This window comes from Chiloscyllium punctatum, chromosome 27 (assembly GCF_047496795.1).
Source record: "Chiloscyllium punctatum isolate Juve2018m chromosome 27, sChiPun1.3, whole genome shotgun sequence".
In the NCBI taxonomy this organism is placed as follows: Eukaryota; Metazoa; Chordata; class Chondrichthyes; order Orectolobiformes; family Hemiscylliidae; genus Chiloscyllium; species Chiloscyllium punctatum.
Genome location: NC_092765.1, coordinates 26,745,006 through 26,761,985, shown reverse-complemented (window position 1 = coordinate 26,761,985; position 16,980 = coordinate 26,745,006). Strand labels below are relative to the sequence as shown.

The 16,980-nt window shown below is 42.1% G+C and overlaps 1 protein-coding gene across 1 annotated transcript in view; it reads right to left on the bottom strand.

The window, feature by feature from the left end:
- stpg1 (sperm-tail PG-rich repeat containing 1) overlaps positions 1–13,296 on the bottom strand; it is a 61,177-nt gene extending 47,881 nt beyond the window's left edge. The window contains exons 1-3 of the mRNA XM_072547853.1: positions 13,250–13,296; positions 1,882–1,990; positions 771–912 (exon numbers count right to left, since the gene is read on the bottom strand). Coding sequence (XP_072403954.1) covers positions 771–864 — 94 coding nt within the window. The 5' untranslated portion in view covers positions 865–912; positions 1,882–1,990; positions 13,250–13,296. The remainder of the gene's footprint in view (positions 1–770; positions 913–1,881; positions 1,991–13,249) is intronic.
- Between the last annotated feature and the right edge of the window lie 3,684 nt (positions 13,297–16,980).

Sequence of the window (16,980 nt, the reverse complement as noted above, 5' to 3'; positions counted from 1 at the left end):
AAGTGGGTCTCAAAACCAGGGCTTCTGGCTGAGTTGCTACCTAATGTCCTACAAGATTTCCCCATGTGGATAGTGGAAAATACATATTGGGAATAAACCACAGGGTTTAGATAGGAAGAGTTCAGAGGGATATGGGCCAAATGCTGGCAAATGGGACTAGATTGATATCGGCTATCTCATCGACATGGATGAGTTGGACCAAAAGGGTCCGTTTCTGTGCTGGACCACTCTACGACACAAGAAAGAAGATGCATGTTAACTTATAAGTTAGTTGAGAAATCAGGAGAATAACCAAGAACCATCGTCCAAAATACTATCAATGTTCATTTAAAAAGTTACATGATCAAAAGGTATTGCCTAGTCAGAGATTTAAAGTTTAAAGTAGAAAGAAGCACAAGTGAGGATATTTGGGCGTTCTTCAATTTTTGATTTGTTGACATTTAGATTTATTTTACACGTTAATTTTTTACTTTTCTTAAAGATTTTAAATAAGCATTTTGTTATGGTCTTTGGAAGTTAGGGCATTAAAGGTTTTGTAAAATGAGGAAGTATTTGAAGTGGCTTAATCTAATAAAAATGAACATTTAAATTTGGGAAGAAAAGCAAATACATTTCTGAAAGTGAACAGCTTATGACAAATTGGGTTTAGTCCTGAGAATTTTCAGCATGTGTTTCACTCAAAGGGGTTAGCAGAAACATGGAGCACTAAGTGCACGCAAGGCCAATAAGCAGAAAATAAACTTATAACTAAAATTCTGACTATTACCTACCAGAATTTCCAGATGCTAAGTGATGAATGAATTTGTACTTAGGCCTCTGAGTCCGTTTGTTCATAGGTTCCATGGTTTGAATAAAGTCCACCATATTGCAACTGAGGCTAGTGACAGTTTTCCAATCTCAAATTGAGGTAATCTAATGAGATGTAAGCAATAACAGAGAAATTACTTAATCTATTCACTCCAGTCAAAAATATTGTGTATTAATATTCTGCACAAATATTCTTCTAAAGCCTTCACAATTTCAGCCAACCAACAGGGCAGATGTACCTGACCATACGGAGAGGCTGACAACTGCAGGAAAGTGACCTAACGGATTCCTTGTGTTCAGACAAGATCCAGTAGAACAGCATTGGCAGTGGCTTTGGAGCCAGGGTCCAAATGGAGGAGATCTGAAGACGAGTCAAACTGGACTCAAAACATTAACTTTGTTTCGCTCTCCACAGATAACACCAGACCTGCTGAATTTCTCCAGCATTTTCTGTTTTATTTCTGAGTTGCAAAGGGTCGCTTATACAAGAAGGTACAAAAAGAAAATAAATTTATCAAACTTTTCCTCAAACAGTGCCTGTGCAGAGGAAAAGATGGCTTACCAGCGCACACAAGTGGCCATTTCAGGTGCATGACATAGGTTATGATTTTACCTCCAATCAACTTGGTCCATTAGACTTGGGCACCAGAGAGAGTGAAAACTTGAAGGCAAATTTCTTGAGCATTTGTGGGCATTCTCAGTTGAACAGTTACAGAACTGTGGCAGGAACTTAGTGGATAAGCTAAAACAGCTTAAAATGTTAATTATCAACAATGCCACTGTTCTCGGAATCATGGGGGTATGGAATAAGCTGCCAGAGGAAGTGGTGGAGGTTGGTACAATTACAACATTTAAAAGGCATCTGGATGGATATATGAATAGAAAGGGTTTAGAGGGATATGGACCAAGTGCTGGCAATGGGGTTAGATTAATTTAGGATATCTGGTCGGTATGGATGAGTTGGACCAAAGGGTTTGTTTCTGTGATGTACATCTCTATGACTCTATACTTTCAAAAACTGGAAAATTACAAGTACCTATCCAATTTTCCACATCGCCCCTCAGCTCAACTTACATGATGTGCTCTCTTCAAGCATCTGGTCTGAAAGCAGTTGAGGCTGGCAATGTGTCCAAATTCAGTTTCTTTCTGAATGCTCTGTTTATCATCTGGAAATGAGTCATTCCTTTAAATCAAGAGTGTGCAGGTTGAAAATATGCCAATGTTGCAAGTCATCGCTTATAATATGTGCAGGTTCCTGACAACAGCAGCCAATGGATATCTGAGCATACTTTGGAGTACTAATGGACCTTGCCTTTTTTTAGCTGATCTGTGATGAAGTTGCTGGTGATGTTTGCAGACCCTCCAATTTGATGCTGGGACCTCACAACCCCCATAGTCCAGTTTTAGTGGTGGGCTTTCAAGAGAGATATGCCTGGGAGAATCTCATGGAAATGATTTGGAATTCTAAACCATCATTCTGGGGTTGTAACCATCCTATCTGCAAAGTTTAATCTTCTGGATACTGCAGTGAGGAACCCAGGAGAAACATTATGACAGCAGAGAAGAAAACTTGACTTTTTCCATTTTCTTTGAGAAGTCCTGCTTCGGTTTTAGATATTTTACTTGTTTCAAAAAGGAACATTTGAATCATTGAGCAAGTAAATGGGAGACGCGAAACATTCTGAATATGCACAGGAATTGCGCATGAAATGGAAATGTATCATAGACATTGTTTGAGGTACTTCATTCTTTTAGTATATCCTAACACCCCAGAAACTACTGTTAGGCTGAAGTAAATCTTCCAGACAAATTCAAGGTAGTTCTGGAATAAGTACGAAGTGTGCTAATGTATATTGACTATTACATTTATTCTTGTAAATACTTTCTACATGATTTTGAATCTCAAAGCTAAGGTAAATACTGAATGAAGACATCACCCATCTATGGAGAGGGCAAGGAAAACTCAAAAGCTAATTCTGTCCCAGTCTCTCACTATTATATATTTCTTTTTATTTATTAACCAGGGTTCATCCTTGATTAATCCTGTATATTCACAATTTACTTTCTGCAATGTAGAAGTGATAGAAGTGTGTAATATTGATTCCAGTCTCAGCTAGGTTATTTAGCCACTGATGGAAAGTCTGTGATTGCAGCCGTTTTAATCACACACACAATGACATTCCCTCCATTGTAAGGACAGAAGTGTCAAATTCCATTGACGATTTCTCAATGTTCAGCATCATTCATGATTCTTTAGATGCTGAAGGCATCTTTGCCGATATACAGTAAGATGTGGATGGCTTCCAGCCTTGGGCTAACAAATGGTAAGCAGCAGACACACAAGGGCCAGTCAATGGCTACTTCAGCAAGAGAGAATCTAATGATAACCCTTGACATTCAACTGCATTGTTATCACTGAATCCCCCATTATTCATATGGTAGCATCTTCCATTGATCAGAAACTGATTGGATCAGCACACAAAATACTGTGGCTAAAAGAGCGAGTCAGAGTCTGAGAATTCTTCAGCAACTAATTCATCTCTTGATTCCCAGAGCCTCTCGAACATCTACACAGCATAAGTCAGTAATAGGTCAGGAAAATGTCCTTTCTACTTGCCTGGGTAGTACAGTCCCAATAACACTCAATACCATCCAGGACAAAGAAGCTTACTTGACCAGCACCACACCCACAAACATGCACTCCCATCGGATTCACAGTGGCAGCAGTGTGTGTCACCTGCAGAACGCACTCATTATGGCTCATTTGACAGCACCAAAGATGTGCAGGTCAGGTGAATTGGCCATGCTAAATTGCCTGTAGTGTTAGGTAAGGGATAGATGTAGATGTAGGGGTATGGGTGGGTTACGCTTCGGCGGGGCGGTGTGGACTTGTTGGGCCGAAGGGCCTGTTTCCACACTGTAAGTAATCTAATCTAATCTAATCTAATCACCTTCCAAACCTGTAATCTCTACCACCTTAGAAAGACTAGGGCAGCAGGCGCATGGAAACATCACCACCTGCAGGTACTCCGCCAAGCCATTCATCATCCCAACAGAACAAGTTCACCATTTCTTCACTGACATTGTGTCAAAAGCCTTGAACTCCTTTTTTTAGCAGCACTATGGGACCACCTATCCCATATAGATTGCAGTAGTTCACTACCATCTCCTCCAGGACAGTTAGGGAAGTGCAATAAATGCTGGTGTTGCCAGTAACACCCACACCCGTGAACAAATAAAACACAATAGCACAATTGAATATTCTGAGCTTAAGACTGTTTTATTTCTAATATCTGCAAGATTTCTTTTGACATGTACTTGAATTGTTGCTTTCTAACCAGGCGTTATCCAGTAGTTAAAGTACTAAATTAGGAACATAGGTCAATAATTTCCTGAATAAACTTGTAAATCGTGTCGCTTTTTACTAAATCGCTGTTAAGAAATTATGTAAATTTCTTAATCAGACACATAACTGTTATAGCTCAATTGTAAAATACCTGTAAGAAAACAGTCTATTAAGATGATGCACTAACTACAACAGAATAAAGATACAGGATACAAAAATTGTATGTGATCCATGCAACTTTAAACACGATATAAACCATCAATGAAAATCTTTTGGAACATGTTTATACTAAAATTCAAAATGAGGGGCCAATCTTTTATACAAAGGGTGGTTCATGTGTGGAATGAACTTCCTGATGAAGTGGTGTATGTGGACACAGTTACAACGTTTAGAAGACACTAAGGTAATTGAACAGGAAAGGTTTGGAGCAATGTGGGCCAGGAGCAGGCAGGTGGGGCTATGTTAGTTTGGGATGATGTTCACCATGGAGTGGTTAAACCAAATGGTCTGTTTCCATGCTGTATGACTCTATTACAATTGAACAGATTGATTTTCTGTTTAGGCATGAACTTCTTAAGCTACAACTGTACTCCTGCAAATACAGGGTATTTAAGTAAAATGGAGATACATTGTCAAATAATTGATAATTTGATCAGGCACCTGGAATGTGATAGCTTGCATATGAATCAATCGGTTTGTCCAACAATTGGCATTTAAAACAAAAACTATTAATTCGTAAGATTGCAAATTGTTACTCTTTGTTTAATAAAAATCTTGCCTCATCATGCACGCACTTAATTCGATTTCTTTTTCTCTGCAGCTATTGGCAGTTGATCTACCACCAGAGAGCAGCAGATATCCAAATCTGAAGTGTATCAGGCTCCATTGATTGCAAATAGAAGAGCTGCTAAGATTTTCTAATGGCAGCTTATGCCCGAAACGTCGATTCTCCTGCTCCTTTGATGCTGCCTGACCTGCTGCGCTTTTCCAGCAACACATTTTTAAGCTCTGATCTCCAGCATCTGCAGTCCTCACTTTCTCCTAACATAATAGGTAGCTACTGTGCACAGCGACTTTTGCATCAATTAAACCACCTTTAATTGTGATTTTCTGGTCTCAGATTAATTTTATCAATTAAATTGAACTAAATTAACTTTATTAGCTAATAAAAACAGATGGCACCTGTGACATGGGAACTGGATTTTGTTTTGATAATTTACAAGTTTGATGACCTGTTCATGAATAAGATAAAATAAAAATAACTGAACTTGGAAGTTGAAAGAGAATTGGATTGTCAGCAGTGAACATAATTATTAAATCCAGGAATGAAATAGAGGAAATCTGGATGTGTCTTTTTAAATTGTGTTTGTAGAAAAAAAGTGAATAGAATAAATAAACTTCAGCATTTGAAAATATCCAATTAAAATTTTCAAATAATTCTTAGTTGCAACTTGGCAAATAATAACATTTGCAATTTTGACAAGATAAATATTGGAAAGGTTGTTTAAATCTGAACAAGATAAAACACCATAAGAAATGCAATTAAATAGTGAATAACGCTATAGAAATTAAATTTTCTTTATAGAACAAATGAATAGAAAATGATGGGTTGACTCTTACTTTTATGGCTAAATGTTAATTTCATCAAGTTTTGTGGAGGGTCTCTCTCTCTCTCGGAGGTTGAGAGAGATTTCTCACTGTATCTTACCAAAGCTGCCTCATTAACTTCCTACACACCTCCATGGTGCCCTGCTTATCTGATTCCAGCTCCATTCTGCCACTCACTGCACCCGGAACAATTCACCACTTCTGGGATATCCTGCAAACCTTTAACAGGCAGCTGTGCTCCCAGATAAGCACTAACAGTCTGCAACTATGTTGCGTGGTTCCTGACATTTGCCCCACACATGGCAGACAAGGGACCACTTTCAGCCTCCTTTCAGGGCAGCAACCTATAGGTCCTGGTGGATGGGCTGATGCAGAGAAGGACTATCTTTGTCCCCCAGGTCTAGCAGAGGAGGTCTCAATGCCAGCCTGCTCCAAGGTGACTTTGCAGGTCATTGCAGTCTCAGCCATCTGGAGGAATGCACAGCAACGTAGGGAGAAAGTCAATCACTCTTCCACCAGTGTTACTGCCACCATTTTCTCTCTGATATCTCATACTCGTTCATTCTTTCGCTGCTACTGTCCCCACCTCCCACTTGGTCTACAAGTCTCCACGTTCTGAGGAAGGTTTGCCGGACCCGAAATGTTAAATCTGCTTTCTCTCCACAGATGCTGCCAGACCTGCTGAGTTTTTCCAGTTGTTTCTGATTTTGGTTCTACATGTCTCACGATTGCCTTCAAAATCTGTCCTCAGTCGCTATCACCAAACCCAATCCCCTAAGCCCATTAATCCTGTGGGCCCTCTGCACAGGAAGTGACCACTGTTCCATCCACTTTCACCTTCCTCAATACCTGCCTCTCTCTCATTTCAGGAGGAAAACAGTCCACTATAGAGCAGAAAGAGTCATGATGGGAGGTGGACTGTCTGACAATAGGCTCCTCACCTCTCTTAGGGGCGGGGCCCAACTCTGATCTCCCTGAGTGACGGTATCCTTGACTGACTGAGTCGGGACCTTCTGAGCATTGCCTATCTCTTTTGATCGAGAACAACTATAACAAGCTTTGTGTCTGTACTAACAGCCTAGTAATACAACAGCGCTGTGAGCCTGGCTGAGGGGACACAGAACAAAAAGGCAATGTAATACAAAGGCAGAAATTCTGTGTCCAGCCAAAGAGCCTCAGAGTGAGTGAGCACAAAGAGAGCAACTGAACAACCCTGTGATGCAGCCTGGTTCAGTTCATAGGCTGGGTGCATGTCCTCGAGCAGTGTCCTTGCTGCAGCGATACAGTGAGGATTGCCAATGTGCTCAGAGGTGCCACATTGAAAAGTTGAAGCATCCTGTAAGTGGCTCAGAGATGTTTCTTGAGAGGTCTTGAAGACTGGCACATGTTGAATGCCAATGTCCATGCAAATGTGGTGTCTGTGGTCAGTGCCAATGCAGCATTTCATGTGATATTGATGCCCGGTATCCAACATGGAGGTTTGGTGCAAGCAGTGAACTGAAGCCACCAGGAACTCACTGAGGTCCACAGCAAGAATTTGTAATATTTATTTTGCTAAAAGTGGATGGTCAGATCGAAATCTGAATATTACTGCGGGAACATCTGCAGTTAATAAGGTCACAAACAAGCAATGAAAGCCCCCTTTGTAAGCAACTCACCACTGCCTGGCAAGATTGTTGCCTCGATGCCCAGAGTTTAGTTAAACCTGAATTGTTCTCAATACTGAGACAGGTCTTGCCGAATTTCACATGTGACTTTGTCACGTTCATTACATTAGCCCACCTGGTCCAGGCCCCAATGACATTTCACTCATGATATTTCTCTCAGGCAGCAGGAACCTGGAGTAGTGCCATTTTCTGACATTGCAATCCTGACCCCATCATCCATCCCATTCCCACAGAATTTTCATCTCCGTGAACTGTGGGCAGGCAAATTCTAAGTCTGCCCCCTTCCCAAGCATGCCTGATATAGTGCTGAATGTAACAGGGTGATGTGGCAGGCTGCTCAGTTAGTCCACTTCTGTTCTTGGAGACATTGTTGTAGAATTAGGTCATTATTAAGCCCTATAGCTCTATCGTATCAACACTACCTCATCCACCCCTACACCCTCCCATATCTCCATGCCCCTTTATGACCCCATGCTCCTCACACCCTGTAAAACAAACAAGCATTGAAAATAAAACTCCAAGGAAGAAAAACTTATTACAACCTCAAGCCTCATAAAATGTTAAACAAACCCTCCTGTAAGCTGCATTGACATAGCTTTGGAGAGCTGAGTTCATTATTCAGAAGCAATTTGAACAGATGACCAGACAATTGTTTTTCCAGGTGACCTCATTATGAACACTTGATCAAGCTCTAAGAATGCATAATGGACTTAACTCAAGAGGGGCCCATTTACAAGTTTGTAGGGGAGGGCTGTCTTTGTTTGACTGATACTTTTGTGAGGGTGTAATCAGTTTACAGAAACATGGAGTCATACAGCATGGAAAGAAACCATTTGCTGTTGTTCTCAACACCTGTCTTTTTGACATGGTTAAGGAGTTTGAAAAGAATCTAGGCAATATTCATTGACATAGTGAATGGTTTTGGTTGAGATTTTTTATTGGGTAAGCCATTTTTCCAAAGGAAATTTTCAATTCCTCATTAGGGAAGGGCATGGAATAATGGATGGGATTGGATGTAAATGGGTCTATGAGGCAGCATAAATCAGTACTGGATAAATAAGAGGGCATGGAAGTACCCTAGGGATTTATGGGAGCATGGATGCAGCATAGGGGATCTGAGGCTGCATGGAAGGGAATTAAGGAAGGATTGGCAAAACCTTTTAATCCTATCAGCCAATACTTTCTTAACTTCACAGCAAGCATCCCCATTGTTCACACACTGATTTAACCTGGTTGGATTTCTACAGGTTTCTCAATGCTTCCATTGACAACAAATAGCGATGGACATGACATTCAAACTATCCTTCGGCCACCATCAATACTGACCAGGGGAAGCTGGCATGAGTCTGTAATGGTGGGGTAAGTTTTAAACTCTTGCCCCATGGACCTTATTTTATCAATTCCCAACTCAATTCCCATAGATGCAGGAGGAGAGAATCATACCCCTCATCTTTGTCAAGACGTTATGCTTATTTTCAATGATGAGTCTGGTTCAGATTGTATTTGAAAGGGATAATACTGATTTTGACAAGTACTGTATATCACAGATCAGTGCCATAGGCGTATTGGACAATTCTAACCATTGATTGGAGTAGAAGACTGAAGAAGGAATTGAATGCTGCTAACCCAACTGCATGAACTGGGCCTACAGGTACAAAGCCTGAACAGGTGTAGTGGACAATGAAGAAGGTTACCTCAGATTACAATGGGATCCTGATCAGCTGAGCCAATGGGCTGAGGAGTGGCAGATGGAGGTGCTGCATTTTGGGAAAGCAAATCTTAGCAGGACTTATACACTTAATGGTAAGGTCTTAGGGAGTGTTGTTGAATAAAGAGACCGTGGGGTGCAGACTCATAGCTCCTTGAAAGTAAATGTGGCAGGTAGATAGGATAGTGAAGAAGGTGTTTGGTACGCTTCCCTTTATTGGTCAGATTATTGAGTACAGGAGTTGGGATGTCATGTTTTGGGTGTACTGGATATTGGTTAGGCCACTTTTGGAATATCGTGTGCACTTCTGGTCTCCTTCCTATCAGAAGGATGTTGTGAAACTTGAAAGAGTTCAGAAAAGATTGACAAGGATGTTGTCAGGGTTGGAGGATTTGAGCTATAGGGAGAGGCTGAACAGGCTGGGGCTGTTTTCCCTGGAGCATCAGAGGCTGAGGGGTGACCTTGTAGAGGTTTATAAAATCATGAGGGGCATGGATAGGGTAAATAGACAAAGTCTTTTCCCTGGGGTGGGGGAGTCCAGAACTAGAGGCCAAAGGTTTAGGGTGAGAGGAGAAAGATATAAAATAGACCTAAGGGGCAACCTTTTCACGCAGAGAGTGGTGCATGTGTGGAATGAGCTGCCAGAGGAAGTGGTGGAGGCTGATACAATTGCAACATTTAAAAGGCATCTGGATGCGTATATGAATAGGAAGGGTTTGAAGAGATATGGGCCGGCTGCTGGCAGGTGGAAATAGGTTGGGTTGGGAAATCTGGTCGGCATGGATGGGTTGGACTGAAGGGTCTGTTTTCGTGCTGTACATCTCTATGACTCTATAACTCAATAAGTATTATGCTACTGATTTAGACCAGCTAGCTTCCATTGATGAGTTACTGGGAAAACACACATCAGGCACCCTCCGGTCCAGGGGCTACAGGGAGCAGAAGATAGGATAAAGGAGGAGAAGCACTAGCTAATGGTCTTTGGGACAGTTCTGGAGTTGGGAGACAGACTCATCTTCATTGAAATTGGTTCTGTTTTTAACAAAATTCACCTCTTGCGGGGATGGTCTCCACTGATTTCATTCAGACCTGCCACATTTAGGGCAGGTGGCTTAAAAGTAGAACTCAGTCTTTAAGCTTAATAATAAAAATCTTAAAATCTGGATGCCTTTGCTATTGCCTTCGCCAATGTGGTGGCTCACTGTTGATATGGAATATACATGCACACATGCCCATCTTATTGAACAATTGGATTATCTAGTCAATATCAGACTGCCAATGGGTGGGACACTGCTGACAACAAATTGGCTGTTGCATTTCCTTACAGTTTAACAGTGCAATTTCCCTTCCCAGGTGGTTAAAGATGCCCTCCAACGCATTGCATCCACATCCCGCACCTCCACCCTCAGACCCCACCCCTCCAACCGTAACAAGGACAGAACGCCTCTGGTGCTCACCTTCCACCCTACCAACCTTCGCATTAACCAAATCATCCCCCGACATTTCCGCCACCTCCAAAAAGACCCCACCACCAGGGATACATTTCCCTCCCCACCTCTTTCCGCCTTCCACAAAGACCGTTCCCTCCGTGACTACCTGGTCAGGTCCACGCCCCCCTACAACCCACCCTCCCATCCTGGCACCTTCCCCTGCCACCGCAGGAATTGTAAAACCTGCACCCACACCGCCTCCCTCACCTCCATCCAAGGCCCTAAAGGAGCCTTCCACATCCACTAATATAATTTATTGCATCCGTTGCTCCCGATGCAGCCTCCTCTACATTGGGGAGACTGGACGCCTCCTAGCAGAGCGCTTTAGGGTACATCTCCGGGACACCCGCACCAATCAACCACACTGCCCCCGTGGCCCAACATTTCAACTCCCCCTCCCACTCTGCCGAGGACATGGAGGTCCTGGGCCTCCTTCACCACAGCTCCCTCGCCACCAGACGCCTGGAGGAAGAACGCCTCAACTTCCGCCTCGGAATACTTCAACCCCAGGGTATCAACAGTTTCCTCATTTCCCCTTCCCCCACCTCACCCTAGTTCCAAACTTCCAGCTCAGCACTGTCCCCATGACTTGTCCGACCTGCCTATCTTCTTTTCCACCTATCCACTCCACCCTCCTCCTTGACCTATCACCTTCATCCCCTCCCCCACTCACCTATTGTACTCTATACTACTTTCTCCCCACCCCCACCCTCCTCTAGCTTATCTCTCCACGCTTCAGGCTCTCTGCCTTTATTCCTGATGAAGGGCTTTTGCCCGAAACGCCGATTTTGCTGCTCCTCGGATGCTGCCTGAACTGCTGTGCTCTTCCAGCACCACTAATCCAGAATCTGGTTTTCAGCATCTGCAGTCATTGTTTTTAACCACCGTGCTGACACTGCAGCAGCCCATCCTGGGCTGTGAGACACCTTGGGGGATGTACTAAAATCATGAAAGTTTCCATATGAATGCAAACTGTTGCTTCTTTCAAAGTGTCATAAAACAGATACAGCAAAGGTCATGATTATTTGTACTTTCATGTAGAATCATTACAATTTGTGACCTAAGAAAACAACATCACTGCCTGAAATAATTTCTAAAATTATTTTAAAAATTTAAGTGCAGCTTCATTCTTCTTTAAAGGTAAGAAAATAAATTCTGTTTTTTCAATTACTTTGGTCTCCTCTCACCACACAACCAATAGAAGAGCCACTCTAAAATTGGCTGCTAGCAGCTGTATGAACTGCTCAATGGGACTTTCCCTCTGATTCAGCACTAGAGTACCTAATAACTGTGATGTCGCTTTTGCAGAAGTAAGTGCTGTAAAATTGTTTACAAAAAGTCTCTTTTCCCCTCAGACAGGTGTTTAAGTTTTTATATTTCTGTCTCTATTTTAATGAGGAAAATTTATGGTTGGTTGATAAAAGCATGATTCAGACTGCAGTATCTCAGCTTGACTTGGGCAATGCTAAAAGCACAAAAGAAAAGTCAGCATGAACGGTGTGATGTTATGTGTGGTTTCAACCTTGCAGCAGTACAAAGGGCAAAATTAGAAGGGTTTTTTAAAAGTGTTTCATAATGCTTGGATCAATGAAAGATGTCACTTTAGCTACTGCAACCTCCAGAGATTAGCAATAAAGCATTGTGTCATTGAGCAGTCCTTGAATGAGGGTCAATAATGCAGACTTTAGATATTGGATGGCAGACAGAGTGAGAAATAATGATGATAATAGGCCTGAACAGTAAGTAGATGAAATGCACTATTAGACTTTGAGGTAATGTGACTTAAAGTGATTTCAGCTTTTCTTTTCCATCTCCAGGGTTTGGGGGGGCGGGGAAGCAAAATTGGCTAGCCTGCAAAAATCGCAATGTATGATCAGCATGCATGACTTAAAAATCATGCAGAGAGTATGCAAATTTCATGCTAATTATACTTACTGTGCACACAACCCAATGCTCAGTGAGCTAGAGGTCTCAGACTTTTGTGTGGCTAGCACCAAGGCGAGCCTTGACCGTTTAAAGTAGGCTGCATCTCTGAAGGGTGATATGCAGTATGGATTTGAAGTGGCAGCAGAGGAAATGGGGGAATATCATGGAAAATAGCACAACAGGAAGTAGGACAGAAGTTATAGGTTCAAAATAGTAAAAACTAACTTAAAGAGTGCGCTAGGGAGTCTCTTTTCTATTCAGTATGTATCACCAACTGGGTGAGAGACAAAAACAGTGGAATTATTTAGGGATAAAAAGTGCAGCAAATGGGGAAGTGTAGGTGTGCACAGGATAGACGAATTAAGATGGGCTGAATGACTTTCACATTGATAAATATTTTCGGAACGTGAAGAGTCAATTTCTACAGAAAAGGGGGAGAAACAAAACCAGCTAACATGTTAAAAAAAAATTTTTTTTTAAAATTTGTACTACTTTCTGAACATTTTATACCACTCAATAATTTATGTATTCCCAAAAGTGTTAGGTTTGGTTTAAAAAAAAGATAACATGCCGTTTGTTTAAGCACTCGTAAAGTTAAAACCTAGCCGGAGACGGAACCGTCGGAAATTCACGGAATAAAGGCCTTTCATTTTCTCCAACACCAACCCCATCCCTCTCACTGTGGAATCTCTCTTACCTGGAACCTTCTCCCCTCGTTGGTTTTTTTGCTTATTCCGGGTGCGCTTCATATCGCGATAGCAACTCATTGTTTACATTGGTCTCCAAGGCAACAATGTTGCTAGTCCTTCCATTCTCCCCCTACTCGCCAACTTTTATTCAAAAGGACAATGGTGTGTTGCTTTCCTGCTAGAGTACGTGAAAAGCCGCCGTGACTCCAAGAAATCACCTTTGTCCTGACTGGGATTTAAGCTGACAAATACTGGGCAGACTAAGAGGAATGCGAGTCCTTTTAATTTTCATTTAGGGTTGAAATGAGATGGTCCAGTAAAGTTATCTGGATAGATCTAAGAAATGAATAAAAGGGATGGTCACCTTGTTGAGACTGTATTTCGCCTCTCCACCTCCCCCATAGTCAGCGGGAAACTGAGAAGCAAATATATAAGGATATCTCAGACATCTGTAATTATAATAGGGTTGTAATGGTAGGGGATTTGAACTTTCCAAACATAGGCTGGCCCTGTCATAGCGCTCAGGACTTGTATGGGGAGGAAATTGTTAAGATGTTAAATGTTATAATGTTCAAAGGACATTTGGAAAAGTACATGAGTATGAAGTGTTTGGAGGAATGTGGTCCAAGCGCAAGTAGGTGGGACCAGTTTAGTTTGGTATTAGGTCGGCATGGACTGGTCGGACCAAAGGATCTGCTACCGTGCTGCATGACTCTCAGAAAACATTCTTATTCAATATGTTGATGTTTGTTCTCAACAAAGAGCAATAATTGACCTCCTGTTAGGAAATAAGGGAGACCAAGTGACTAAGGTGTTAACGGGAGATGACTTTGGGAGAAGTGGTCATAATTCTATTAGTTTTTAAAAAGTTATGAAAAAGGATAGAACTGATCAAAAAGTTAAAGTTCTAAATTGGAATGAGACCAATTTTGACAGTATTAACAGGAACTTTCAAAAATTAATTGGGGGAGGCTATTCACAGTAAAGAGATGGTTGGGAAATGGGAGGCCTTTAAAAATGAGACAATATGAGTTCAGAGACAGTATGTTCCTGTTAGTGTGAAGGGCAAGGTTGCTATGTGCTGGATGACTAAAGAAATTGAGACTTGTAGTCAAGAAAAAGAAGCAGCATGTGGCTGCATGTATAGACAGCTGAGGTCAAGCGAATCCCTCAAAGAATATAAGGGCAGTATCATAGAATCTCTACAGTGCAGAAGCACTGGCCCATTGAGTCCACACTGACAGTCTGAAGAACATCCTACCCAGCCCTCACCACACCATCCCTGTAACCTCACACCTCCCATGGTTAATCCATCTAACCTAAGCACCCCTGAACACAATGGGCAATTTAGTATCGCCAATCCACCTAATCCACACATCTTTGGACTGTGGGAAAGAAACAGAGTACCTGGAGGAAACTCACACTGATATGGGGAGAATATGCAAACTCCACACAGACAGTGGCTCAAGGGTGGAATCAAACCCAAGTCCCTGGTGTCGTGAGGCAGCAATGTGAACTACTGAGAGACCATACTACGCTAACACAGTAGGAGTACACTTAAGAGGGAAATCAGGAAGGTAAAAAGGGGATATGAGATAGCTTTGGCAATAGTGTTAAGGAGAACCCAAAGAGATGCTATAAGTACGTTAATGGCAGAAGAGTAACTAGGGAGAGAATAGAGGCTATTTAGAGGATTAAATGTGGCCATTTATGTGTGGATCCACAGGAATGGGTGGGATATTAAATGAGGCAAAAGTGAGGACTGCAGATGCTGGAGATTAGAGTCGAGAGTGTGGTGCTGGAAAAGCACAGCAGGTCAGGCAGCATCTGACGAGCAGGAGGATTGATGTTTTGGGCAAAAGCCCTTCATCAGGACCAAAGCATCAATTCTCCCGCTCCTTTGATACTGTCTGACCTGTGGTGCTTTTCCAGCACCACACTCTCGAGATACTAAACGAGTATATTGTGTCAATATTTATTGTCAAGAAGGACATGGAAGCAAGGGAACTTGGGGAAATAAATAGTGATGACGAGAAGAGTTCATATTACAGAACAGGAGGTCTTAAAATGCATAAATGTAGATAAATCCCCAGGATCTGATCAGGTGTTTCCCAGGACATTGTGGAAAGCTAGACAAGAGATTGCTGGGCATCTTGCTGAGATATTTGTATCATGAACTGTCAGAGGTGAGGTGCTGAAAGACTGGAGGTTGTCTAATATGAAGCTACTATTTAAGAAAGGCTGTAAGGAAAAGTCAGGGAACTATAGACTGATGAACCTTACATCAGTGAGGGGTAAATTGTTGGAGGGGATCCTGAGGGGCAGGATTTACATGTATATGGAAAGGTGAGGACTGATTAGGGGTAGCCAGTATGGCTTTGTATGTGGGAAATTGTGTCTCACAGACTTGACTGAGTTTTTTGAAGAGGCTACAAAGAAGATAGATGAAGGCAGAACGGTAGATCTTGTCTATATGGACTTCTGCAAAGCATTCGAAAAGGTTCCATGTGGTAGATCTTGGGGAGCTAGCCAAGTGAATACAAAATTGGCTTGAAGGTAGAAGGCAGAGGGTGTGATAGAGGGTTGCTTTTGAGATTGGAGGCTCGTGACCAGCAATGTGCCACAAGGATCAGTGCTGGGTACTTTTGCTTTTTATTATTTATATATATGATTTGGATATAAGTATAGGAGGCATGGTTAATAAGTTTTCAGGTGACACCAAAAATAAGTGATGTAGTGGACAGTGAAGATGATTATCTCAGAGTACAACAGCACCTTGATCAAATGGGCCAATGGGCTAAGGAGTGGCTGTTGGATAAATGTAAGATATTGTGTTTTGGTTAGGCAAACCAAGGCAGTAAATGATAGGGCCTTGGGGAATGCTTCCAAATAAAGACTCTAGGGGTGTAGGTGCCAAAGTTCCTTGAAAGTGGAGTCGCACGTAGGTAGCGAGATGAAGAAGGTGTTTGGCTCACTTGCCTTTCTTGGTCAGAACATTGAGTATAGGAATTGGGACTTCAGGTTGCAGCTGTACCAGCCATTGGTGAGGGCACTTTTAGAATTCTGCATGCAGTTCTGGTCTCCCTCCTATAGGAAAGTTCTTGTGAAACTGAAGAGGGTACAGAAGAGATGATCTGAGCTATAGGGAGAGGTTGGATATGCAAGGTCTTTTTTCCCTGGAGCATCTGAGGTTGAGACTTAGAGAGGTTTACAAAATCTTGAGGGCATGGTGAGGATAAATAGCCAAAATCCTTTCCCCATAGTAGGGAGGTTCAAAATAGAGGGCATAGATTTAAGGTGGGAGAGGAAAGATTTAAAAAGGATCTGAGGGGCAACTTTTTCATGCAGAGGGTACTGCGTGAATGGAATGAGCTGCCAGAGGAAGTGATGGAGGTTAGTACAATTGTAACGTTTAAAAGGCATCAGGTTGGATACATGAGAAAGACAGGTTTAGAGGGCCAAATGTTGGCAAATGTGACTAGGTCAGATTGGGATGTTTGGTCAGCACAAACGAGTTGGACTGAAGGGTCTGTTTCCATGCTCTAAGACTCTATGATAATACAATTTAATACACTTCTACTGACATTGCTGACATAGAATGTTACAGCATAGAAGGCCAATCGGCCCATTGTGTCTGTGCTGGTAGAACAATCCAACTAATGACATCCCACCTCCTCTTTCCCACAGCATAAGTTTTTCTACTTTAAAGTGGATATCTAAGTCCCATTTTACTGAATTT